The sequence below is a fragment of the Psittacula echo genome, assembly GCF_963264785.1.
Source record: "Psittacula echo genome assembly, chromosome: 5".
In the NCBI taxonomy this organism is placed as follows: Eukaryota; Metazoa; Chordata; class Aves; order Psittaciformes; family Psittacidae; genus Psittacula; species Psittacula echo.
In genome coordinates this window covers 78,353,767-78,379,976 of record NC_137739.1, presented here as the reverse complement: position 1 = coordinate 78,379,976, position 26,210 = coordinate 78,353,767, and the positions used below count along the sequence as shown (strand labels likewise).

Here is a 26,210-nt window from a genome sequence, read left to right as displayed (position 1 = left end):
CCTTTATTCCCAGTTTAGGGGTCTCAGGTTGTAGCCCGAGGTGCTGGTCATACACGGAGTCAGGGGCTGTGTCTGAGGGTGCCTCACCCACACACAGAGCTGGGGCTGTGTCTGGAGGTGTCTCACACGCAGCTCAGACTGTAGGCTGTGTCTGAGGACACCTCACACATGCAGACGTGGCTGCAGGCTGCGTCCGAGGGTGTCTCACAGCGGGGCAGGGCTATGGGATGTAACCGAGGGTGTCTCTCACAGACACACGGACACGACCCTCTCGGTGACTGAGGGCGCCCTTCACGCCCCGCCTCTCTCCTCCCTCCCGCGAGCCCGCAGGACTCGTGCCGACGCCCCGCCCCCGGTAGCGGCGCTGGCGCGGACGGAGGCGGTGGCGGTTGCGGCGGCCGTCGGCGGGGCGGGAGCGGGGCGGCACGGCGTGGCCGGGCCGGGCGCCCTGCGGCATGGATTACCCCGATCCGGCCTCGCGGCACGGCGCCTGGGACCTGCCCAGCGCCCACGGCGCCGCTTCCTGCGAACAGCCGGTCGGCAGCGAAGAGGAAGAGGAGGCGGCGGCGGCAGCAGCGGCGGTGGCGATGATGGAGGAGGCGGCGGCGGCGAGCTGCGGCTTGCAGCGTCCCCTCATCCAGCCGTCCCGCCGCCCCCAGCAGCGCTCCTCACCGCCGCTAGCCACGTTCTCTACCTCCTCCTCTGAGGGGGAGCTGGATGCGGCGGCCGCTCTGCCGCGGGAGCCCAGCCTGAGCGACGAGGCCGGCGGCGGCGGCGGTTTCGACTCGGCCGAGTCCGGCGCCTCGCTGCGCTACTCCACGGGTACGGGCGGCGAGTACAGCGAGGGCGAGGGAGCGGGGCTCGCGAGCAGCGAAAGCGGCGGCAGCGGCTTCTACCTGGCGGCGGCAGCGCTGCCTGAGAGGAGGCGGCCGGGCGGCGGCCGGCCCCGCTATGAGATGGTGCGGGAGCTGAGCGCCGAGGAGGTACGCTGGTTCTACCGGGAGGACCGGAAGCCCTGGAAGCCCTTCATCGGTTACGACTCGCTGCGGATCGAGCTGGCCTACCGCGCCCTCGGACCCGAGCCGCGGGAGGGCGAGGCGGCGGCAGTGGAGCCGGTGTGCGTGAGGAGCGGGCTCTATGAGGTGGACGTAGCCAACGCGGAGTGCTACCCTGTCTACTGGAACCGTGAGTGCAGCCGTGCCTCCGCGGGGACCTGGGGATACCGGTGTCCTCGCACCGAGACCGGCGGGGGGGTGGCCGGGCAGCCTCTCGCCTCCTCGACAAGGGACGCAGGGCATCCCCCATCCTCAGAAAGACCTTGCAATGGGGTCACCCTTCGTGGGGTCACCAGGTCAGCCGTTTATGCCCCTCCAGCACACCCACATAGATGATGAGGAACCAGACACCGCTTGCTGCCCGTGTGCACTTGAGGATGGAGGGATACAGGCACCCTGGGTGCCCATCTTCAACACACACCTGAGAGAGAAGGCACTGAGAATTTTCCTTCCAAGTCTCGGGGATCCTTTGTGTTTGAGGGGGATGGTGGCACTGGGCATCCAGCCCTCTCAGACACACTCATAAGAGAAGTGGCATGGGCATCCCTAAGCATGTACTTGAAGGAGGGGGCACTGGGCACCCAACCACACACACAGGGAGGGTGAGGCATTGGGTACCCCTCACACCCCCACCCCTCCCCATGCAGGGTCATGGGAGAAGGGTGTACTGGGCACCTTTTCAGCCACTTCCAGCTGCAAAAGGAACTGGGCACCTTTCCCTCTCTTGACCTCTTGTGCACCTGAAGGAGACGGGGATCTGTGCGCTCAGCCCTGGCGTACAGAGACATGGGAAAGGGCATCTTATTTCTTGACTTGTGCAGAAGCAAGTGGGAAGGCACATGACTGAGAAACTTACTGGTTATGCTTCCCTTTTCCTAAACAAAGGGTGAATGAAGGTGAATATTTGCTTGCAACATTCCCCCTGCTTCCCTCAAGGGGGAATGCTGAAGGAAAATACACCCTTCTTTCAGAAGCAGCAGGGTAGAAACAGCAGTGTGTCCGCTGCCTCCATGCTACACACACGCTTCTTTAGTTAGGAATGATGGAAGAGATGGCTGATACCTCGTTTCCCCTCTGCTACCTTTTTTCTCTCTCCTAGGAAAGTGATGATACTGTTCTTCATCTTCCCTTCCCTGCCCCACTGGAAGGGGGCATGAAGTGGAGCTTCTTCTCTCCATTGGAGGGGATGCAACAGGTGTCTTGGGTACACACACAGTCCTTACTTCTTACCCTTCCAATAAAGGGAGTTTCCTTCACTCCCTCAACTTCAAAATGAGGTGGTGATGGAGCCCCTCTGCCATCCTTCCCCTTGTTTTCATGTGTGGAGGAGAGGGGACCTTGGGGAATAGAGATGAAGGAAAAGCAGGCACCTCAACTCTTCGTCCTTTGGAGAGAATGTCTCCCAGGGTCTTGCTGGACAAGTGACATCTCTCCTTGAGCAGACAAGCCCTGCTGCTCTTGCTTACCCTCTGTCCTTGAGGACTTGCTTTCCAACTGCATTCCTTCAAGGACAAGGAAAATGTAATGGGGTAGAGTAACAGATGCAGAGTAGCCAAGCAATAAACACTGTCCTGGCATGAACTTGGGAGACGGACAGGCAGCTTTCTGTTGTCTCCTCTGCATATTTTTGAGGTTCAGGTGGGAGTCATGAAGGAATACCAAAACTACTTTAGATATTAAAACTAAGGGTTTTGGTTGTTTCCCCTCTTCTTTATCAGTGTCTTTATAGGAGGACTATCCATAAATTACAGTACCACATGGAACAATTCACTTGTGGTGCAACGATTTGTCTTTCAAATCATTGCCCCAGCAGGCAGATGCTGAGCTCAAGGAGCAAGCACAGGTCTTGGTCCACATGTGTTTTGAGCTAGAGGAGCTTGGGCACAGCCTCTTGAGCAGAAAGTGGAAGTGGTTCTCCCTGTCACCACCCTGGAGCCCCTGTGGTTGGTACTTGATGCATCTGCCACATGGTTACTGGAAAGAAATGGTGCAGGTTTTCCAGGGGATGAGGCAACTGCTGCCATCCTTCCTGTAACTGTGCTATAGGGAGAGGAGGACAAGTCAGCAGAGTGTCAGGTGAAGCAGGATTGCTGCCAGTAATGGGAGCAAGAGGCTGTAGTTGTCAGCAGCTTAAAGGTTTAATTTCTTGACCCTGTGCCTTGTCCATTTTGGAAGCTGATTCAGTCTTATTAAGCCTGAGGAGCAGATGTTTCAAATGACAACCTACACTGTGCAGAGATGATTTCTGATGCTTGGAAGGAGAGATTCCCAGAGGTTAGCACCAGAAGCAGTGCTAGGCAGGGGAGAAATAAACTCATGGTCCTGAGAAGACTAATGACAGGGATGTTTTCTAGTCCTCGAAAGCTGATGAAGAGGAGTGCTCAAGTCTTTTCTTATTATCAAGTCTGCTCCCTCGCAAGACTAAGATAAACTTTTGGTGTTTCAAAGGTCTGTCAGTGTCTTCTGGTTTAACTCCTCCTTCATTTGCACATTCCCTTGCTTCTGTTCCCTGTGTACTTTTGTCTTTCTCCCATTCTTTCTCAACTGCTTTGTCCAAACCTGAGAAAACAGCAAGGTCAGATCCCAAGGATTCACTCTGATCTGTGCTTTTGAAGGCCCTGTTGTAGCATTTAATATATGCCAAAATTATTTCTACTTGATAGTATATGTATAATTTTTGATCCAAAGGGCAGCTGCTACATTGGTCTTCTGTAGCATGGAAGGGAGCTGGTGGTGGCAAACCAGATCTCACCCTAGCAAAGCCCATGGTAAGGGAGAAGAATCTTGCTCTCCATCACACAAGCATGAAGGTATAATGAGTGTTCCTGACTTAAAATGTGCTGAAGTGCATGTTAAAAAGTACAGAAACTGCTCTCCAGTTTTGCTGATTCACATTTTCAGTTTGGAGCAAAGGTCAAAGCTTTTGTCTTTCTTGTTCTTGCCTGTTTTGTTGTTCTTTTTCACATACATGCCATACTTCATGGAAGGCTGCTGTCTCACTGCTACAATACTGAACATGCTGACAGTTCTTCAGCTATTGTGGCATCTTAATGACAGGCAAATGTTGATTATGGTTTAGCATGTACTGAAATATTTTTTCACTCCACATCTTCAGACATCTTAAGCACATCACAGGATTTGTTTGTAACATCAGGAATATCAGACTGAGTTACAGTTTGAGCAGATTAATTACTGAGAACTTTATCCTTACCTTGTGACCTTTGGGATTTATTTAATTAGTATTCTAGAACTAATAGCATGTAGCAAAGAATTGAATGTAGCAAAGGCGGTGCAAGAGGACTATAATTATTAGTGTAGGCTTCCAGATAAGTAAGTAACTTGGAGTTGGGCTCCTTCTCATCTTCTGTGGATGTAACAACGGGTGATAATTTATGCAAGGGTCTTCTGTTGGCATCTTCTTAGATTACCCAGCTGTTTTCTGCCCTCCCAATTGAAGAGGGCTGCTTTGGAACCATTTTTCTGTGGAGTTACTCAGCCTAGTTGTCAAAGTCGTGAGTAATTCTGTTAAATCCATAGCCTGTGGACTTCTGGGTGACTCTATCCTGTTCCTTGGCTTGTGACTTTGTTCCATGCAACTATTGCCCTGTCTATTATTTGCTTTTTTCCCTTGCTTTTGCATGGTTACATTGTCAAGTTACAGAAGTCTATTAAGTAAAATACCTCTTGTTGCATTAAAAAAAAAAAAAATCAGTAGGACTATCCCTGAGTAAAGATGTAAGGTCTGATATAACAGATATTTTATTGATCTTAGCATGGAAATACCTGTGAACACAGAGTGGACCACTGGGTCTTCGTTTTAAAATTTGTATGCTCAGGCTGGAATTGCGCAGCTTTTAAAAACTGTTTCAGGTGTCTTTAGGCTGGGACTGAAGTAATGGGTTCAAACTTAAACAGGGGAAGTTTAGATTGGATATAAGGAAGAAATTCTTTACTGAGAGGGTGGTGAGGCACTGGAATGGGTTGCCCAGGGAGGTTGTGAATGCTCCATCCTTGGCAGTGTTCAAGGCCAGGTTGGATGAGGCCTTGGGTGACATGGTTTAGTGTGGGGTGTCCCTGCTCATGGCAGGGGGGTTGGAACTAGATGATCTCAAGGTCCTTTCCAACCCTGACTATTCTATGATTCTATGATTCTAAATATCCAAGACCCTACATTTTCTTTTGTAAGCTCTCTGTGAGCTGCTTGGTGAACTGGAAGAAGAGGCAGTTGTTGGCACCTTGTGAAAAGCTTCTGCAGGTTGAACTTGTGCAAAATGAGACGCAAATGCCAGGGCACTGTTATCTGCCCTCTGAACTTAGAGTTGGTTAAGATCACTGAGAGGTCTTGAAGTATAGTAGTTGATACGTGGCACCAGATGATTACAAAAGGCTATTTCTTAGTGGATTTTGTTTTATTGTGGGCTTGTTTTGATGTACGATGTAGACATCAGCAGTAAGATACTGAGCCTTTTGTTCCTCAGCCACTGGGGGTTGGCTCTTTGGGCTGCACTGTCAAGGCTAAAAATAAACATTTTGGAGCTGTAAGGTGCTTCTCAGTTGTCTGCCTTGTGCAGGAGAGTTGGGTGCTTGTGCCTTCCCTGGAGGTGACAGCATAAATTTGTATGTTGACACTCTACAGGCTGGCACCCCCAAACCCATCTTGAGGCCCCACTAGAACTCTTGCCTGGCTGTTTTAATCAATGTGTGGTATTGCTTCTGAGTCTGTGTTTAGTTTATGGGGTTTGGTTTGTATTCTGGAAGAGAAGTAGTATTGAAACAGATACATGAGGGAAGTGATAAAGCATGCTTGCAACTTGCATTTGTTTGTTCTTAGCAGCAGAACACACTTTTAGTGACTTTACATGTGCTTAGAACATTGCTTTTGGTATTGTTGGACTGTCTTTGAAGTTGGTTGGCACAATTTTGTTTATGTAAAGGACCTTTGATTGAAGGCTGAATTCCTACATACTATTATCTTGCTTTTCTCTCCAGGCATGTTGTTATTTTGCAGATAAAATACTGCTAATTTACTTGGAAAGATATGAAGTGTTGCTTTTGCTATTCAAAATATTTCCTGGGTTTTACCTTTTTGCTTCTGTTCTTACCATATGACCCTTCCAAAAGTGTCTTGTAGCTTAGTTTTGGCCAACTCCTTCCTCACCAGAAGGCCTAATGCATATAGATGGAACAATTTTTAGATTTGCAGTACTCCGTTGTATTAAGTCACAAATTACATTTGTTTGTATGTATGTTCTGGTTATGTTTGTGGTCTCTTGTACATTTTCTTCTTTCAGTAGGAAGAACTTGTGACATTTAGAATGCTTTTACTAGACCATGTAGGGGAGGTGTACACTCTGATGTATCTTTGAGGGAGAGTTTCTTCTGTGTCCTCAGCTTTTATGTGTTTGGTTTACAAGCATTTCTTAAGCGAAATGAATTTGTCTTATTCCTGTAAATGATACCAGAATCACAGAATCACTTTCCAGTGGATGGTGTCAGCTACAGCAAGTAGCTAAGGATGAGCTTAGCTTAGAAAGTGAGTTGTGCTTGCACTTCAGTGTGGTCCAACACATTTCCTGCTGGATGTGGTCAACACAAAGGCAGAGATGCAGGGAATACTTGGTTTACAAGTTGTGGGTGACAGGATGTTATCCACTGTAACTGAGAAAGCAGAAAATGTTTGTAGGATGAGAAGGATCAGGATTTCTGTTCTGACTTAATTCATGTTTGAATACTGATTCGTCTGGCAATGTCGAAGAAATAGAATGGGTGTAATTTGGAGGTGACAGCTAGATTGAAGATAGATGACAGGTGAATTTCTGCATGTATGTGTGTGAGAGGGAGATGCTGTCTAGGGGAAAAAAATGATACGACGGCAAAGAAAGACTGTGCAAAACTCCTTTTTGCTCTGAGGAGTTCAAGAAGAATCTGTAAGAGCTGACATTGTGAGTTAGTAAGCAGAAGGACTGAACAAAAGAAAAGTGCAAGAAATTAAAATAAGCATGATGAATTCTCTCAGTGGTATCTCTAAGGTTGAAAAAAAGTGAAAATGTAGTAGATTTGAGTGTTGGCCAGAGAAAAGGTCACTAATGTGGTATGAACTGTTTGGGTTGGTTGCCAGTAGCTGAAGCCATTCTAGAGTGTGCCTTGTGTGGAGCCGGAGAGGAGAAGCTCCAGAGACTGTAAGTGTTGTAGATAGCATGTTTAGTAAGTGGTGGGATGAAGGGAATATGAGGTGCAACTGGGATCAGAGGCAGTGATATTTAAGATGAAAGAAACTAAAATCATGAATTAAATCTCTTTTCATCTCAGAATGCGGGAAAGCCATATCGGGTAAAAAACTTGGAGGAAAAAGTGAAATCTGGGGATGAAAGTGTAGAGGAATCAGAAGTTGGGGTGAAGTAGATGGAAAAAGGAAGTGAGGTTAGGAGAGTGCAGAAAAAAGGTCCCTGCAGAGGAGAAGGGAGAAGAGGTTATTGTGTCCTTGGATATCTCATCTTGGTCATCAGTGGTAGGTCTGAAGCATGCACAGGAAAACTCTTGCTGTTTATTATAGAAGAGATACTCCTGTGTAGGAACCTACTTGCTTAAGCAATATGTACATGACCATTGCTGCTCAGTGGTGGTGAGAGCTTGCTAACAAAGACCAATTGATGAGCACCTACCAGGAGAGCACACACACTGAGCAGAGGGTGTGATTGTGCAAATGTCCTGTGACTTTGAATGGGATTTGAGCACATGCTTACCTTTTAGGAGGTACTCACATGTTTGTCATGTGGCATGGCTGCTCTTTTGTGGGTTGGTTTAGTTTTCACATAATGCAGTTTCGAAAAATGCAAGTTTTTCCCCATGAGAAAACAGCTGATAAGGGACTGGCTCCTACAGCTTACTGACCCCAGCAGCCAATGCCGGTGGTGAAAGTGCTTCACTTTAGGGTACTAGTATTGAAATTTGGTAAGCAATTTTAAGAATTCAATAAAAATGAAGCTCTAAATGTAAAACTGCAGCCCTGTTCCATGTTTCCACAGTCCGAGGTTTTTTGGTGAGCATTTCCTGCTCGTCATTGGCATGGCTAATAAGGTGAGCTTTAGGATTTTTACTTGGACCATCAAGTTCAGGTCTGTGTAAAGAGCAATTGTAGAGGTGTTAATTGAACTACTATTTTATACCAGCAAAATCCTACTTGAAAAACAGTATATGCTTTTTTTTGGGGTTATATGTAGCAGTTGAGAGATGACTTTGAGGGCGTTCATCTCTTTTTGAGGGGTTCCTTCTGTTTGAGGGATTCTGTTTGACATCTGAACCAGCCCCAAAGATCAGTGTTTCATTATCCTTTTGGATTGCTCAGTTCATAACGTAAACCGATTAAAAGTGGTTTGGGGAAAAGCATTCAAGCTGTTGCTTGAATACTTCAGGCAGTCTTGGGAAACAGGCAATTTCACGTTTGCAGTGGAGCAAAGCATGTGTTCCTCCGTTGGTGTGTCTAATATTGAAGCAAACGCAGAAGCTTGCATGTATAGCTGCTCTTATGGATCAGTCTGCAAAGAATGTGCTTAGTCTCTGTGAAACTCAAAAGTAGCATCCACCTGTATTTTTTTAGATTGCTTCATGCTGACCAGCAGCATAATATCCTTTACTGCTCAGTGAATTAAATCTCTTCTCATCTCAGAATTAAAAAAAAAAAGTCCGGCTCTGTAATTTCATGTAGCTCTGTTAAGTTTTCTGAGGCTAGGATTTCACCCTTGAACTCCTCTTCAGGTTATGTTGTTCCTTTTGAAAGAGCAGAATGAGATTTCATATGTTTGTGTTTGTTAAACAAAGGAAAGTCATCCAGGCTGTGCTTAAATGAGTGGCTCCATTTATTGAAGTGTTAGTAATTTGCTCTGTTTTGAAATAATATGTTGAGTAATAGCTAGAAAGCTGTGTAACATTAAGCTATTAAAAATATCAAAAAGTCTGTTATGTTACTGAGCAAACATGAAATAACCTTATTGTAGAATGGTTTGGGTTGGAAGGGACTTTAAAGCTCATCCAGTTCCAACTCCCTGCCATGGGCAGGGGCACCTTCCACTGGACCAGGTTGCTCCAAGCCCCATCCAGACTGGCCTTGAACACTGCCAGGGATGGGGCAGCCACAGCTTCTCTGGGCAACCTGTGCCAGTGTTAGTTTAGGGTTATTTTATTATAACATCTGTTCACCCAGTATGCATGATCACTGACAGTTAAAACATAGGAATATTCAATCTCATGATGGCTTTCTGTAACCACCTAGTTTCATAATAAAGCTTTCTGACCTCATGAGTTTTTCTTTCCTTTTTTTTCCTTTACAAACCCAGCCATGAGGGAACTAAGTAAGAGGAACAGATCTTGTCCTGCAAAATGCGTGCTGTGCATTTGCATTGGCAAAAATAGAATCTGCAAATCATTATTGCTGTAGAGCCCTTTGTAGCCATAGCTGCCGGGTGGGTAGGAGGAAAACTGATGCAGAGGTTGAGTAATACCCATCCTTATACTTAATAGTGTTCGCACTAGTGCAAAGTCTTAAAGGCTGTGCAGTAGTTAATATACCCAAAATATAATTTTGGCCTGGTACAACAGGAATGGATGCAAATTTTTAAAAGCCTCTAGCAGTACCCTTGTTGTTGTTGTGGAATACATTTATTTCAGTGGCTTTTGTCAACAAGCAAGTTTTTGCATGTATTGCGGTTGGTAGGAATGCTGTGCTCCAAGACGTGTGATACTCATCATTTTTTATCATGCCTTTGGCATGTGCCGGGGGAAGACTGGTTTTGCCCTGGATATTTTTCCCTTGGTAAATGTGTGGGTACTTCATTATTTGAGTAACTTTCACCTTCAAATATCACATATGGTAAGCTTCATGGTTACCTTCAGCTTGTGCAGATGTTATCTTCACACGCTGAAAATTGTTTGCAACTGTAGTAATAAGGAAGTGAAATTTAAGGAACAGAAGTTACCACACTGAAAAGCAGGAATCTGAAATTACTACCCCAAAAAGCATCTTGAGCCAATGGCATTTTAGGAGTTTGTGTTTCTTGTCCAACCTCTTGGCTTTGGTCTTGGAGAGCTAGGAAATTGAGGTTGTCAATCTCAACAAAACACCAGCTTTAATTTATATTTCTAAGCTTGTTAAACTTTTAGATCTCATTTGTGGGTGAATTGTTATAGCTGTCTTGAGACTGATGAGTGAATAGTGCCAGAAATGCCATAACTTTGCCATCAGGCCTTCTGAACAGGACCTCAGCTTTGAAGCAATGAGACAGAAGTTTATTGAATCTTGCTCCTTTACAATTTTATTCTGTCTTCAAGTTGTATGGTAGCTGGTGTTGGTATTTCTGAAGCAGACCTCCTTTTGGCTGCTTGTTTAAGCTCTGTTTGCTAATCTTTAGTTATTATCTCTGTTCCATCTTAGTTTTGCAGCAGTTTTCCTGATTTTGAATCAAGGTGAAAGGGGGTTATGTGAGCCATACTTTGAGCTATATAATATTTACATTTAGGTATACACCATTTGAACCAATGTGGTGGCAGGAAACAAATGATAGCATTGCTGTAGTAGCACAAGAAGAAAAATTAAGGCAAATTCTGCTCACTTATTGCTTTTCATACTGTGTTCTGATGGATTAGTTAGCTGTTTGTGCAGTTTAAAGATCCTCACAAAAAGGGAATATATATATATATATAAAATACCATATATGTGTATACTACATGTTGCATGCAGTTCTTATTTTAACATAATTTTTGTTATTCAGAGGATTTAGGTAATTATCATAATGCAAATCACTCATGTTTTTGTCTCATCACATTAATTACAGCACTCATATTCTTGTTATGTGGATTTTCAGGGAAAAAAAGACCTTTTTCTGTGTAAAAATAAATCCTTTGCAGTCTAGATCTCTTAAACTAATTTTGTCCTAAAGTGGTAAAATATGTATGACTAATTGAAATAAAGTGCCTTTCATTAGCTTCTGATTCCTGCCATTCAAATTTATTTAGGAATTCCTATTGCATAAATAAACCATGCAAGTGTACAACTAGCCAGATATGCTGTTATCTTTAGGTCTGAAGCACTGCCAATTGCAGATTAAATGGTGTAAGACTTAAGGCAGTGAAAAAATAAAGGGAAATCGTGTCCTGGGGATCAAGATTATATGGACAAAGATAAATAATACTTCATGTTTATAGATTTGGAAGAAAAAAAAAAGCTAAATTACAACATGATCTAGATATCAGTGTATTTGACTCTCCCATAAAACAAAAATAACTGAAAGAATGTAGTTTAAGCTTTCAAAAATCATCTGAATATCCAGGGTGTATATGAATTTTTTGAAGGTGGATGGGAGTGAGAGAAATTGGATCCTAAAATGGCAATTTGGGTTCATCACTTTTTAGCAGCGATTACTGTAATAATTTGCATGAAGTTCTCTTGATGAATCACATATTTTTGATGAGTACCAGCACATGTCCAAGATTAAGCAGAGAAATTGTGTTTAGGAAGGTGTAAGTGAGAGTAATTCATTAATCTTTCCCATAATAAAGAGATTATACTGAAAAATCCCTGCTTACGTTGCAGTTGCCTCATTTCCCCACCAGTCCAGAGTATTCAGTGTAGTATACTTCTCTTTCTTCATAACTGAAATGCCACTTGCTTTTGGAACTGGTGACCTTTAACATCAGTAGGTTGTCATCATTGTTGTGATTGGAGTTCAACTTTGACTTGGACTGAAATCCACCATTACATGTTTCTAATAAAATAGAATCATAGAATGATTTGGGTTGGAAAGGACGTTAAGATCATCAAGTTCCAACCCCCCTGCCATGGGCAGGGACACCCCACACTAAACCATGTCACCCAAGACTCCATCCAACCTGGCCTTGAACACCGCCAGGGATGGAGCATTCACAGCTTCCCTGGGCAACCCATTCCAGTGCCTCACCACTTTCGTAGTAACGAACTTCTTCCTTATGTCTAACCTAAACTTCCCCTGTTTAAGTTTGAACCTCTTAATCCTTGTCTGTCGCTACAGTCCCTAATGAATAGTCCATTCAGAGCTAGCATTGCTCAGTTTTGAAAATGCAGATGTTAGTTGGAAAGTGTTCTTTCCCGCTTTACCCAGCCTCTTCTGTCATGAGAAAGATAAAATGGTTCTTTGTGAGCTGTGATCAGAAATATGTTTCAGTTCTGAAAGACACTGTTCAGGTTTCTTAAAGTCAAACTGTGCTTCTGATGGACAGAAATGTCATTTACTTGTTTCCTTTATCAGGTGGTTTTCGCTTGAGGTTTCGCAGCAGCACGGTGATCAAACCTGCTATCCAGCCGGAAATGTGAAATAAGACAGGCTTGTAGACCAGCGTACTGTGACTGCACACATAGTGTACAGCAGTTCAAAGGAGGGGACAAATAAACCCAGCTTTTGGGTCCCCCTAAAATCCCACGGAGCTTTGGAAAACAGAATTCCCTTACTCAAGTTTAAATCCTGGTTTGGAAACAAAGTTCCATAATAATCTGTCTTTTGATCTGGAAGTGATATATTTCCATATAAATGCCCTTTCCAGACCCAGAGACAGATATATGAGCTTATTTGCGAAATAAATTATCCTGTAAAGACTTTACAGTAATTTTATTTCAAACATGCCAATTTTTCCTGGCTGAACCTTTGTGGAAAAGGCAGTGCCCATTTAATGTTTGAGTGCTACAGTCTACCCTTGTAAAGAACCACTATGGGAAAGTTTCTCTCAGGCAAAAAGAGCCTGAAAATGCTTATTTTAATGGTTTATATTTAGAATTTTAGAAATCTGTAGGTGGAAATTCCAATGCGAAAGTCTTAAAGCCCTTCAAAACTGAAAAAGAGGTGTCTTGTGCTCATTTAGTTTGGAGTACAAAATAGTATTCATATTATTTGAAAAAATATCTTTTTATGGGTTCAATGAATGGAATCTCTTCAGAATGCCTCATCAAGAATTAAGGAATTGCCTACAGATTTTCCCAGTGAGGATTAACATCTGACGTAGTTGTACCATTGCTTCAACCACAATGGGATCCTTTATCTACACTGACATATTATGTGCATTTCATTTCTTCCTGCAGACAGTGCTTTGTTTTTAAGGGCAGCCTAAGTGGATCTGTGTATATTAGCTCTGCTGAAAAATGCAGATATCTGACAGGTGTGAAATGTAGGGGTGTACAGCAAAGCTTAAGAGAAGCGCGTGATGAGAGGCTACTGTGTATGGTGACAACTAGCATTGCTGTGGTTAACTTTCCCTGAAAACTAAATACATATGTTTCACGCTTCATTGATGGGTTGTAGACTTCAAAGTTAGCTTAAATTTTCATAGACTGTTGAATCTATGTTATAGTGACTATTAATTTCTGCAGTTTAAAGCCATTCAGACCTTTTGTTCTTCTGATATGTTTGGTATTAATTTTTATTAAATAACCGTGCCCATTGAATACTCCAGCCTCTTTGTTCATCTGATGGATCATCAACAGACAAAACATTAGAAATTCAGTGCCTAACAATTGGCTCTTATCTGGAATGGCTATTGTACCAGTGCAAACAGAAGTTGCATGGCAGAACTGGGTCTTGCACTTCTGTCTGTGTTTTGGACAGACCAATAAGACCCAAACTGTCTTGTGTTCTATACAGGCAGAGCTGAGCATCCAGGGGGATCAAAAAGTTTGATTGGGGCTCTGGGTGACTTGGAAGGGATGAACCAGCATGCCAGATGCCTGCCAAAGAAATCCGGGATCTGCAGGAAGTTGGGATGAGAGAGGCTGGCGATGCTTCTAGCCACTGCTTCGGGAAATTCACTCTCTGCCTTGTGCCACGTGTGCACAGAGGCACTGTTTTAAAAGGTTGCCTGCAGGATTCCCAGTCATGAGAATGCTTGGGTAACTGGGTAAGCATGTGTGCCAGCACCAAGTGAGGGAAATTCAGTGGTAATCTGGGCTCTTTGCTCCAGATCATCTGCTTCAGGCATCTGCGTCCCTCCCCACTGAGAGCTTCACTGCTGTTGACCTTTCCTCACTGATTGTTTCAGGCTGTTTCAGGCACAGCTTAATGATGCCATCACCTGCAAGTGTGCCCTCCTTCTGTTACAGACGTGGGGTGCTAAAAGCTTATCATCATTTCTAGTACTGGGCACACAGTGTTTTTCTGTAAACCTGTTACAGGAAAGGTTTTAAAATAGGCTTTGGATCACTCTGAGTGTTACTTGCCCTGTAGGGAGATTATTGCAAGGAGATTTTCCTTTTACTTTCATAGCTTGTAGGTGAAATGACCTGAGGGATGAAGAATTCAGAGTGGTTCAGAGGTTCCAAGTAAATTACGGAGGTGCTTGCAGTTCTCTGTTACATTCTTATCTGCAAACACTATGAAAAACATTTCTGGTGTATACTAGTGTCCACAGGAGCAATGAGCAGTAGTGTCATGCCTGTAGTGGAGAGCAGCGCAAAGACTTCTGATCTGCTGTCAAGCTTAGTGCGACATGCCCAGTCCTGGCGTGGTGCTCAGTGCTCTGTGAAGCAGATGATTCCACAACCTAAGCTAGTGGCTGTGCTAACAGTGGTGTGCCTGGGCTAAAAACCACTGCTCTTGGCTGAGTCACCTTACCCAGCTGAACTTTGTCCTGGTCTGGGGATAGATCAGTAACTCTAGTATCTCCATGCTCTCTTTTGTTTCTCTATTGTTTCCTGTTTGCTTTTTTACCTAATTTTAGTTTACTGTTTTCTTTGCATCTATTGTTTCTTTCCCAAGCTCTCCTTACCAGCTTTTTTCTCTTTTCCAGGGAGGCAAAATACAGATATTTGAGTAGTAAAGTCTATTTCTCAACCTCCCACCCCATCTCGTTTTTGAGCCTCTTCTTTTGTGGTTGAATTCTTAGCTGCTTCGGAGAGCTAAACTTCTGCGGGAATCTGCATACGTGCAGCATTTGCATTTGGACGAGTCTCTATACATCTGCAATGTACAGCAGCACGTGTTAGCAGGCACTTGGAGCTCCATGGTCCAACTGCTCTGGGTCTCAGCAGACCTATATCTGTGCTGTTCCCATGAGGCTGAAGGTTGGGGTCTTGGGGTTACAGGCTTGTGGAGCAGAGGCACACATGGTATTTCTCCTTCTTTCTTTTCCAGATGTAGGAGGAGAAATTCTGAGCTGAGCTACAATGGATGTTATTGTCTCAGTTTGCTTGCAGGGATGGGTATAAGAGGAGAATTCTTGCTCCCTACAGCCCCAGTAGTTAGTGTGGGCATCAAGCACAGCTTGATGAAGAATAAGCACCAGGATACATTTTTCATAGGCTTGTCTTTTGTCATGTGGACAGCAAGCACTGGGCACTCAGGTTCCTCATTTGGAGTGCCGAAACTGAAACTAGAATGACAGTGACTGAAAACAGCCCTCGGTGAAAGACTGATTTTAGTAAAAAAAACCTTTAATCTTTAAATTCACCCTTTGTGCTAATTGATGTGTAATTTGGGTTATTGTAAGTGCAGTTCCCAAAGGAAACAAGGCCCTGTGCAGTCTGAGTGAGCTTGAGGGGTTTTGTTTCTCCTCCTCATTCTGCATTCTCTTGATAACAACTGTTGGTTTCAAGTTATCAGTCAAATTTTATAGAGCAGCATGAGTCTCACAAGGTTCCTAATTTTTTGAAAACTCAAGGCAACAAGGAAGACAGGAGCATTTACTGTTAAAGCTGAACTGTTGTTTGAACTTAATCCTTAATCAATTTTACAGAATCTGCATCTTTCTGTTCATCGCTCATATCCTCACACACACTCTGAAGATTTGTCCCCATTAGCTCAGATGTTAACAAGTTAACATGTATTTCACTACTCATTTCAGCCCAATGGAAAAGGTGGTGGTGCCTTGTTAGAGGTCCCAGCAGCAGGAGTGTAACTTTCTCATCAGAACACCAAACAGAATTCCATTTTCCTCTAATTCCCTTTCCCTTTTATCTGCTGTCAGTTTGTGATTTGTTGCATTAAAAAAAAAAAAAAATTAAAAAAATATCTCTTTTGATTTTTAGAATCTGAAAAGATCCCTGTGATGCGTGGACAGTGGTTTATTGATGGCACATGGCAACCTCTGGAAGAGGAGGAAGGTAACTTAATAGAACAGGAGCATCTCAACTGCTTCAAAGGCCAGCAACTGCAGGAGAGCTTTGATATAGAAGAACAGGCAAAACCTGTTGACAGGAAGGAGGGTAAGATTGTTTAGATTACTACTTTTATAGTATGCTCCCTGGACATTTGTGGTCTGGTTTTCTTAATGTGATCTGTTTTCCATCCTACATGGTGGAGAACATTGTTATAGGCATCAGTTTGCTCTCCCATTATTCAGCATATCTTGATGTTGTAGGTTTTCCTGCTGCAGAACATTTGATGAACACTGTAAGAATGATATTAATGGCTGAAGAACTTCTTGTTCCCATTTTGCTTTCTACCTTTTGTCTGTGTTTGAAATCTCACTTCAAACTGGAATCTCTTGATGGTATAAGAAGAGTCAATGTCCAAATGCAAACTGGGTGTTAGCTGTCTGGCCAGCATTCCTAATTCTGCCCTAAGGGGAGTATCAGTTTTACAGATCACATTTCATTTTTTGTTCTTGTTCAGTCTGTGAATTTATTAAAGTAGTTTTCAACTATGACAAATCTTTGGGCATTTTCATTCTGTTATGGGAGTCCTTACATTTTAATGACTAGGATGAGGACATTCAGTTAGTGTTCCTGGAAATCTCAGTCAAATACATTTAAGGTTTTTAAGAACAGCCTTCTGAAATTACTGATGTATTATTTAATATACACAGTTGTATTGGTTGCTAAGGGTAAGCATAGCACAGCAGAAGTTCAGTATTTTTGACTTTCACACTTCCCTTTTGTTTGTTGGTTTTCACTTGGTGAACAGTCTACAAATCAAGAGCTGCAAGTACAGCGCCTCACAATTGTTCTGGTTGTGTTATTCTTTATAAAGCAACTTTATTTTAAACTCTTGAAACTACAGCTTTGTACAAAGCAGTTGCAGAGTGTAGGAGTGGCTGGGATTTGACCACAAGTATGGCGAGTGAACTGTATGACCACACAAGTAAAAGCTTGTTAATAGATTGGAAGCAAGGCAGCATTCGAGGTACTTTTGTAATTACTGTAAGGAAAACCAGAATATAATTTTCTGACTTAGATAGATTTTTCAATGATACTGACAGTGGTTGAGTTTCTAACTCCCCTCAAAGCTAAAAAAAAAATCTGTGAATATTTATTTTCTATTCTGCTACTTTAAAAGAACTTTTCTCCTGGCCAAGCCTGCAGTACAGTCTTCTGCTTTAACAGCTCTGCCAGGTAGGTGCATAAAATGGTGTGACAGTACAACTGCCCTTTTGAAAGGCACTTTTACCTGTATTTCTGTCTGCTTGTACAGATTTCTTGTTTCAGTGTACTGGTGCAAAGCTCAGCTTTGGTAGTACAGCTGCACACTCACTGTGAGAGCAGTGCTGTTTGTGGTAGTGTATATGGCAAGCACATCATCAATAGGGTAAAACTAACCTGTCTCGCAGTGGTCTGTTGCAATAGTAATCCTGCTCAGTACGAGAGGAACCGCAGGTTCAGACCCCTGGTGCGTGCGCTTGGCTGAGGAGCCACTGGCGCGAGGCTACCATCTGCGGGCTTATGACTGAACGCCTCTAAGTCAGAATCCCACCTAGACGTTTGATGTTGTGCTGTTGCAACATTGGTTGCTCGAGATTGACCCAGGAGATGACAGTCTTGTTCAGAATGCGTGGGTAAAGCCTTCCCCAAATCTTGGTTAGCGAAGACAAGCCATCCTCATAGGAGAAGGAAAACTCCTAACTTCAAACCCGGGCTGATGGAGCTCGCTTAGCCTTGTAAGGTCTTCCATCTAAGAGAAGGACACTCTTACAAAACCTACGACCTGAGGACTTTGCTATCACCATCCAAGCTATTTAGGCCCTGGCAGATAAACCTTCAGGTGTAAAGGGTGAGGCCAGTTCTGCACACAGTGTGCCTCACCTAAAAAATCCACTGTGCAGGCTGGAAAGGTTTACTTACACTTGTCTGTAGCAACGGGTGAGGGACAGAATGGCAGGTGACAAGGTGCATTGGAAGCTGCAGATCCAACCTTGCATGCAGGCGATTCAGGACACTGGTCACTCGAGATTGCCCCAGGAGATGATAGTCCTGTTCGGAAACTTCCTGATTGCCTAAGCAGCCTTTTTTCCAGCCAGATTTGCCTATCCCACATGCCCTTGGTCATCGTACTTGTAGTAAGCGTGGGTAAGGCCCTTCCCAAATCTTCACTTGCGAAGCCAAGCCATCAATATGGCAAGCACATCTTTATGGCTACTGAGTGCTTCCAGCCTTTGATAACTTAATTTCTGAAGGAAGGAAGGATGGCTTCAGTTGTACTTGGATTCTCCTTACCAAGTAAAGAAGAGAATTCAGGGTTTGTTCTAGAAAACATCTTGTCTGTGGAGCAGAAATTTTCAGATTTGAGGTTGGAGAGAGTGGGGAGAGAGATGAAAAAGAGACAATCTTGGTATTTATGAAAACATAAAAGATGAGAGAAACATACTCCAAATTCAGACACCAGTGCCTTTTCTAAAACTAAAGGTTTATTTTCAAAAATGCAGAACTAACAAACCCAAGCTATGCCTGCAGTCACTTCAAAATGGAATACGTGTCAAGTCACCAATAACTTTCAGTAGATTTTTTTTGGTAGTAATAGGAGTTGCAGGAAAATTCTGTCTAACAGTAAATACAAAAAGTGGTTTTGGCACTGTAATATGCCTCTCAATGCATCTCTGAGCGGCTGGCATCCGTGACTGCCATCTGCATGTGGCACTGGGATAAGCTTTACAACTTGTATTATTGCTGGTGAAGTAAACATAATTAGTTAGAGAAGTGCTGAATTCCGTTTATAAATTTCTTTAATGCTACAATTTGTTGCTACAATTGGTTGTAATTGCATCCTTTATGAAGCATATTTTGGTCCCCTCAAGGTCTACAGTTAGCTGTTATTTAAGACTACTGAAAGTTAGAATAGATATTTACAAATATCACTGGGAAAAGAAGCAACTATTCAGTGCTATGATAAAGCATTGTAAATGCTTTACACCTCATCTCAGCAAAATTAATACAATCTGCTGTAATACTCAGGCATAATTACTCTTTTATGTGAACATGCCAGTTTGCATCATGAATAACAAAAAATTAGCTTGTCAACAAGCATCTTGTTGATGCAATAAACAAACCTGTCAGCTCTTGATTTGACCCCAGCCATGCTCTAAAGAGTGGCAGTAGGCTGAGAAGAGGAGCATGTTCAACTTCACTGCTCCTGTTCTGGATTATTTTCTCTTACTCAGCCTTCTAACTCAGGGCAACATACGATAGCCTGAAGCTTAGTCTCTAAGACTTTGCTCAGAATTTATTTGCAATTTAATTTTATTTATTTATTATATTGTTCTCTGAAATCTTTTTATGAAGGAAACAGAATTGCTAGCAACTTTACTAGGTGTTTAGCACCCTTAGCTTTTGAGCAGCCTGCCCAGTGCATTGCCGACAATGGAATTGACCTCTTTCAGAACAGGGCAAGTAGTGCTGCTTCCCGTCTGTGTGAAGCTATGAAGCTGCTCAGCATGCAATGTCCATCTTCTTTCCTTGTACCTTTAATTTTGAGATACAGGTTAGGAGAGCACGCTTGCATCTAGAAGAAAACATTTCCCACTCCAATGATCTGCTTTATTAGTTCTGCTTCTGAATTGCAGTATGGTAACAGATATCATAGAAAAGTTGAATACCAGGTTGGAAGGGACCTCAAAAATCAACTGGTCCAGCCTTTCTAAGCAAAACATGGCCTAGACTAGATGTCCCAGCACCCTGTCCAGTCAGATCTTAAAAGTGTTCAGTGTTGGGGAACTCACCACTTCCCTGGAGAGGTAATTACGATGGCTGATTGTTCTTTATTGGGAAGTGAAGGGCAATAAAATGTGAAAAAAATGTGGCATCACTAAGCCTCATTTGGGGCTTTTGTTTGTGATAGGATATTGATGAATAAATGCCCCATTATTAAACTCTCAATCCAAGCAAACCTGCTCTTGAAAATGCAGAATCTTTCAGAATAGGATCTCTAGCCTTTGGCCTGTAAGGAACATAATACCCGTGCTGTCTTTCAGTGCTGTTTGGGAGCGTGTGAAGCTATAAATGCTGAAGGTAACAGGAAGCATATGACAGTGTTTAGGTGAATGATTTCTCAAGTTCTGTTCTCCATGGGTTAGCCTGGAGACCACTGTTTCAGTGGGAGATCCTTCTGCTGAGAGATCTGTAGTGGTATTTTGGCTGTCATCCTCACAGAATATTTAATTTCATGCCTTGCAAAATGGAATGTGTTTATGGTGCCTTATGTCCACTGACTCCTCACGATGTCTGATCCTCTTTAGCGGTCTGTTGAGCTGTTGGTGTCAGCAGTGGCATGTCTTTCTCAGGTAAATTGTTACGGCAGAACACAGAAATGAGGCACCTTATTTCTTAGGTTAATATGACTTTTAGTTTGGCTATATCCAGTTGACCTGGATTTGTCTCTGAGAAGGTTATGCCCTGTAGGAGTTCACAGACATGGTTCCCAACTCTATGTGCTGCTTATGAAAATTAGTAAAATTTCTGAGATTTCTGGAAGGGATACTTGGTTCTGAATGTGTTGGCATGTGCAACATGTAAAAGGTCAGCTATCCTGACTGGCAGTCTCTGAAGTGCAGCATGCACAGGAGGTACTGGCATGCGACAGCTGATGCCTCAGACCACCACAGACCAGGCAGAATGAATGCGTGTCCGGAAGGGATCCTGTGCCCATGAGCCTCACTCTTTCTTCATTGACTCTGCAGAGAGCCCTGTTTCCCGAGGTCTCTAAAACCAGGCCAGAGGAATGCTGCTGAAGTTTTGGTGCAAGCAAACGTTACAGGGGCATAACCCGTCTCCTGAATAAATTAACCAAACTCTATTTCACATCTCATCAGCCCAGAGTCTGCTTTGATCCTGGCCAAATTCAGCATATTTTTTTCAGGTTAAGTAGTTTATTATTAAGTAGTAGTATTTTATTGTTGATAGGTACAGGAAAGGACATGGCTATTCTGTCTTTTGAGACAGTAACCGATACAACTCCGGGAGGAAACCACAGTTAGGATGAGGAATTCGGGGTTTGGCTGCCATTTCAACTGCTTTATTGTGAAACCAAATGTCTGCAGCCTGCATTTGAGAAAATCACAAATTTGCTCAAGTGCAGATCTGCATATCAGCAGATTCAGGAAGGCATGTTCTGGCTTGTCATTGCATATAATATTTTACATAATTTTTCTGGGCAAAATGAGAGTTATCATGGCAGGTGTCCCTGCCCGTGGCAGGGGTTTAGAACTGGATGCTCTTTAAGGTTTAATGCAAACCACTCTATGATGTATAGTTGTATAGAGGAATAGAGCTTGGCATTTGCCGCTCAGGTCCATGCTAAAAACAGTCAGCTCTGATGACGCTATAAACCCCTAAATGAGATGCTGTGCTAGTGTAACAGTGTATGTGGGCTTCCAAGTCTCATTTGTTGTTCTGCCACTCTATTGACAGGTAGACAATATTGAGAGGTTTCTGGGCCCTTACATTCATTTGTTGAGTAAATTTTTTTTCCTTCATCCAGATAGCACTATGCCTTTTTGCATATTGCCTTTGCTTGTCCTTCTTGAGAACAACTCTTTCTTCAGACTTAATGCATATAAATTAATATCAGCACAAGATGTAAGGTGACATTCTGATCTAAATTCTTATGTTCCAAATTTTAACTATTTGGTACAAACTTCAGTCCTTAAAATGTGGAAATATCTGTGGTGTTTATTTTATCACACTGAGAATGGGCTTTATCTCTGTGTCTTCATGACTTTTCTTGTATTGCATATACCCAGTGATTACACTTAAGTATATTACTACTGTAAAATAATTCTATAAATATTTCTGAGAAAAACCTAGGCTATAACACTTATGAAGCATATTTCAGCTTCATATTACAGTAAGAAGTATTTCAGCTGAAACCATTTTTAAGGAGATATAAAAAGGGTATCAGAAGACATTTTTAGCAGTCAATAAGCTTAAAACTTACAGAATAACATAAGATTTAGCAACTATAAGATTTAAGCAGCATTCTCAAGAGATTTCAGTAATATCAAGGCTATTGTAAGATAAAACAAAACCATGAACTCAGATCATAGCAGATGCTTAAAGGTTCTCAGACTAGAAATTTTGCTAACAGCATTTAACCAGTGATGTTCAGATCAAGAGCTGCTTGATGGAGGGTCAAAGTCACTACTTCAGTGTTGATTTTTCTTTCGCACTCTGTGGGCAGAGTGTGCATGCCGTGGCACTTCACTATGGAAGGCAGCTTCTTGAGGACTTGCAGAACACAGTAAGATATTTTGTCTAATCTAACTTTCAGTGACTCTCTTATACTCCTTAGGGAAAATAATAGAGCTGTGCTTAAAATTGAGTTGTTTGCTTTTGTTTCCCAAATGTTTAGTGTATACTTAAGAAGCGTTACTCTGTTCTACCTTACACCAAGTAGAGTGATTATGCTTTTGTATGTGTAAATGCAGACACTTGGTGAATCTGATGGTGCTGTGTCCCAGGTGTCTTTTACTGACACCTTCAGCTTTGTTGTGATGTCATAACTGTTTATGAAGAGTGAAGAAGTTGAATTTGGCTAATGTGACCTGACACTTTTGCTACCAAACCAGTGTTTTAAGTGTATATGCTTTTTCAGAAAGTGTACCTTTTTTTTTTTTAATAATAATGAAAAAATGATAACCCTTTTAAAAATTTTACTTTGAAACTCAGTGTTTTTACTTTTAGTTCTCTACTACCTACCTTCTTCCTCCCTCCCTTCTTTGTTCAAATGGAGAGGATATAAGAATTCAGATGCTGCATGTCTTAAGCGAAAGCATTCCGAAGGTACAGTAATTGTAGATTTCTTTCTTTGTAGTACTCCTGGCTTACAAAGCTTTACATTCTAGTTTGCTTATATCAGTTAAGTGCATTAGATTTACAAGCTTTAATTTCTTGAGCTGTATTAATGCCACTTCTTCAAAAGGGAAGGAAAAAGCATCATAAATACTTAGAGGAAAAGTAGAAGTGTTGTGAATCTTAGGGGAAAGTTGATGCCAACAGTATCATGCAATAAACCTTATTATAATTGTTTGTGACTGTGATGAAAACTGTAAACGTTTATTTCTTATATTCTTTAGATGTGGTTTGGCTATGTCAATAAACTAAAAGCAAGTTTTTAGAACAGCAGCAGGCCTGGTGTAAGATAAATTATGCCAAAGAAGGAACAGAGGGTTTATACTAGGTAATGTTTTATTTGCCACTTTTTTTTTAATAATGCATGCATCTTTAATTATATGTTGTAAATTGTATTTTACTGCAGCTTTTGTGTGAGTACTGGAATTAAATGAGACTTTGGACATACAGGACAAACAGGGGAAGCTGTACAGAATGTGTAATATGGCTGCTGTGTTGCAAAAAACAATTTTGAACTTTGCAGCAGCTGATGTTGTTTAAATTTGTTCCAGAAAGTGGGAGTAGATCTTACAGGAGCCATTAATGATTGCAGAAGGCTCAGAAGTACTTGTCACTGGTCTTTCTCTGCCATCATTTAAGCCAGTAGAGATTAAATTTTTAATGACTTTGTGGAACTAAACTGCTGAAAACTGCACCGTTGATTAAAAACGTAAATGCACATGCACGTGGTAGGTTTAGAGTTATTCTTGTCATACCATACATTCTTTTAGCTCCTAGGGACATTGTAAAGTATGAGAATTTATTTTGACATGCATATATGTTTGCCTTTTGACTTCTTTTAACTACATTTTTCTATCATTGAGTCCAAATGAAAATGCCTGAAATCAAGATGTTGTAATAGTAAACAGTAAACTTTTTCCTGCCTCTTCTCAGACACTGAACTCAAATCTGTTAAAGGTAAATAAGTGCAACTACTGTTTTGATCAGTAAGAGAAGACTTCTGCCTTTTATTTTGTGATGGTAATTTTGAATTTATTTTGCATAGTTTTGGGTTGTTTTTTTTTCTCCAAATCTTGTTCAGTTGTGGTAATGAATATGCTTGAATTAAAATATTAAAAGTAGATGCTTATGTAACAAATAGTGACATTGATGAATTGAGAGGTAGTGAAGTGCAATACAAAATGACAGCAATGTTAAACAGCCCTTTTTAATTAAGAGCAATAGCCTTTTTAGTGGCTTTGCATTTGTTTTTTAGATAAATTAGAAAAGGTTTTCAAATCCACAGCTGTACATACCAGCTGTAGATTTATGTACCAAGTTTACATACCAGAACTTCAGAGTTGTTTAAGAAAGAACAACAGCAGCCAAATTATGCTCTCAGCTACCTGCATGATATGGCAGGCTTTAGTGCAGAAGCTACTGCTTACTGATTGCAGAGAAGATTAATTTGAAAACACCTGAAAAAAAGAAGGCAGAAAAGGTTTTTGTATGGTACGTATCCCTTCTCTGGTCTTTAGTCTGACTGGAATGACAGATGGAGGTAATATCAGCAATTAGCAGTTCAAAGATGCTTTTCTCTAGGTTTATTTTAACTTGAGCATAGTCAAACTCAGGTAGAAAAGAATCACCCCATGCTTTGGTCTTGGCAGGTAGATGAAAGAATGACCTGCTTTTGGCTGGGATAGAGTTAATGTTCTTCCTAGTAGCTGGTAGAGTGCTGTGTTTTGGCTTTAGTCTGAGAACAGTCCTGATAACACACTGATGTGTTAGACTGACAACAACTAAAGTTGTTGCTCAGTAGCTCTTAACCTGATCAAGGACTTTTCAGTCTCATGTTCTGACAATCAGAAGGGCCACAAGAATCCAGGAGGGAGCAGAGACAGGACACCTGACCCAAACTAGCCAAAGGGGTGTTCCATCCCACAGCACGTCATGCCCAGTATATAAACAGGGGGGAGTTACCCAGAAGGCCCAGATAGCTGCTTAGGTCAGGCTGGGTATCAGTCAGCTGGTGGTGAGCAGTTTTATTGTGCATCACTTATATTTATTGGGTTTGGGGTTGGTTTTTTTTCCCTTTTAGTCTTATATTCTCTCCCCTTGATATTTCCCGTATTCTTACTATTATTGCTAGTAGTATTACACTCTACTTTAGTTATTAAACTGTTCTTATCACAATCTGTGGGGTTTACACTCTTTCAGTTCTCCTCCCCGTCCTGCCCAGGGAGGGGGGAAGGAGGTGTGAGAGAGCGGCTGCGTGGTGCTGAGTCACAAGCTAGGTTTAAACCATGACAAAGTATCAGGTAAAAACCCAGGTGCTTACCTTATAAAGTATTTAATTTTGAACTACTGGCCCCATGAAATGCAGTGTTCAGGTGTCTGTCTGTCTGCACTTGGTGCTGGAGGCGTTTGGCTCCTCAAGCACTTCAGCTGGGAGGATTTTTGCACTAGCAGTGCACATGCAGTGTGCACATCCCAGCTTCTCCGTGGGTTTTGTGCCATAAGTATAAAAAATAGCACAGGTTTTCTACTCCTCAGTTGTTCTCCAGTTATTTTGTCTTAAGATGAATTTCTGCAGTCTAACTGAGATCGGGTTCTTCAACACTGTAGGAATATATATTCTACATTTTATGTTTACCTTTCCAGTTTTCGTATTTAAACTTTTTAGATGGCTTTTTCCCCCTGCGTTCATCTCTCTTGGTGGAACTGGAGGTTTGTGTGATAGTAACCATTGGTTTCTTCAACTGAAAGAAGTTATTTCTTGATCCCTCTCACTTCCCCTATGCTTCTCTCCTTGGTTTTGCATGGCTTGCTTGCTACTGTCTAGGGTCAGGCTGTCTTCCATCTACAGTGGGGTTATGCCTCCCACATACTCATACTGTAGGTGTCTGTCTCTGTTGGTATTCCTGAAAAACATTTAATTTCTAGTTTCTGGATCCAAAGGAAACCAAAATTTGATTTCATTTGCATGGACTTAGCCTTCAATCCCAAACTAGAAAACTAAGCAGTGTACAAAATACCTAAGGTTTTCTGCAGGTAGGGAAGATGCACTTACAAAGATGCCTTCTAAGAAAGCTGTGCATGGTGTCAGA

At 42.3% G+C, this 26,210-nt stretch overlaps 1 protein-coding gene across 1 annotated transcript in view; it reads left to right on the top strand.

The window, feature by feature from the left end:
- Nucleotides 1-455: 455 nt before the first annotated feature.
- Nucleotides 456-26,210, top strand: part of DDHD1 (DDHD domain containing 1) — a gene marked incomplete at its 5' end in the record, with an annotated part of 73,867 nt that continues 48,112 nt past the window's right edge. Inside the window, 3 exons of the mRNA XM_080618260.1 lie at nucleotides 456-1,185; nucleotides 16,093-16,269; nucleotides 22,954-23,052. Of these exons, the coding sequence (XP_080474386.1) occupies nucleotides 456-1,185; nucleotides 16,093-16,269; nucleotides 22,954-23,052 (1,006 nt within the window). The remainder of the gene's footprint in view (nucleotides 1,186-16,092; nucleotides 16,270-22,953; nucleotides 23,053-26,210) is intronic.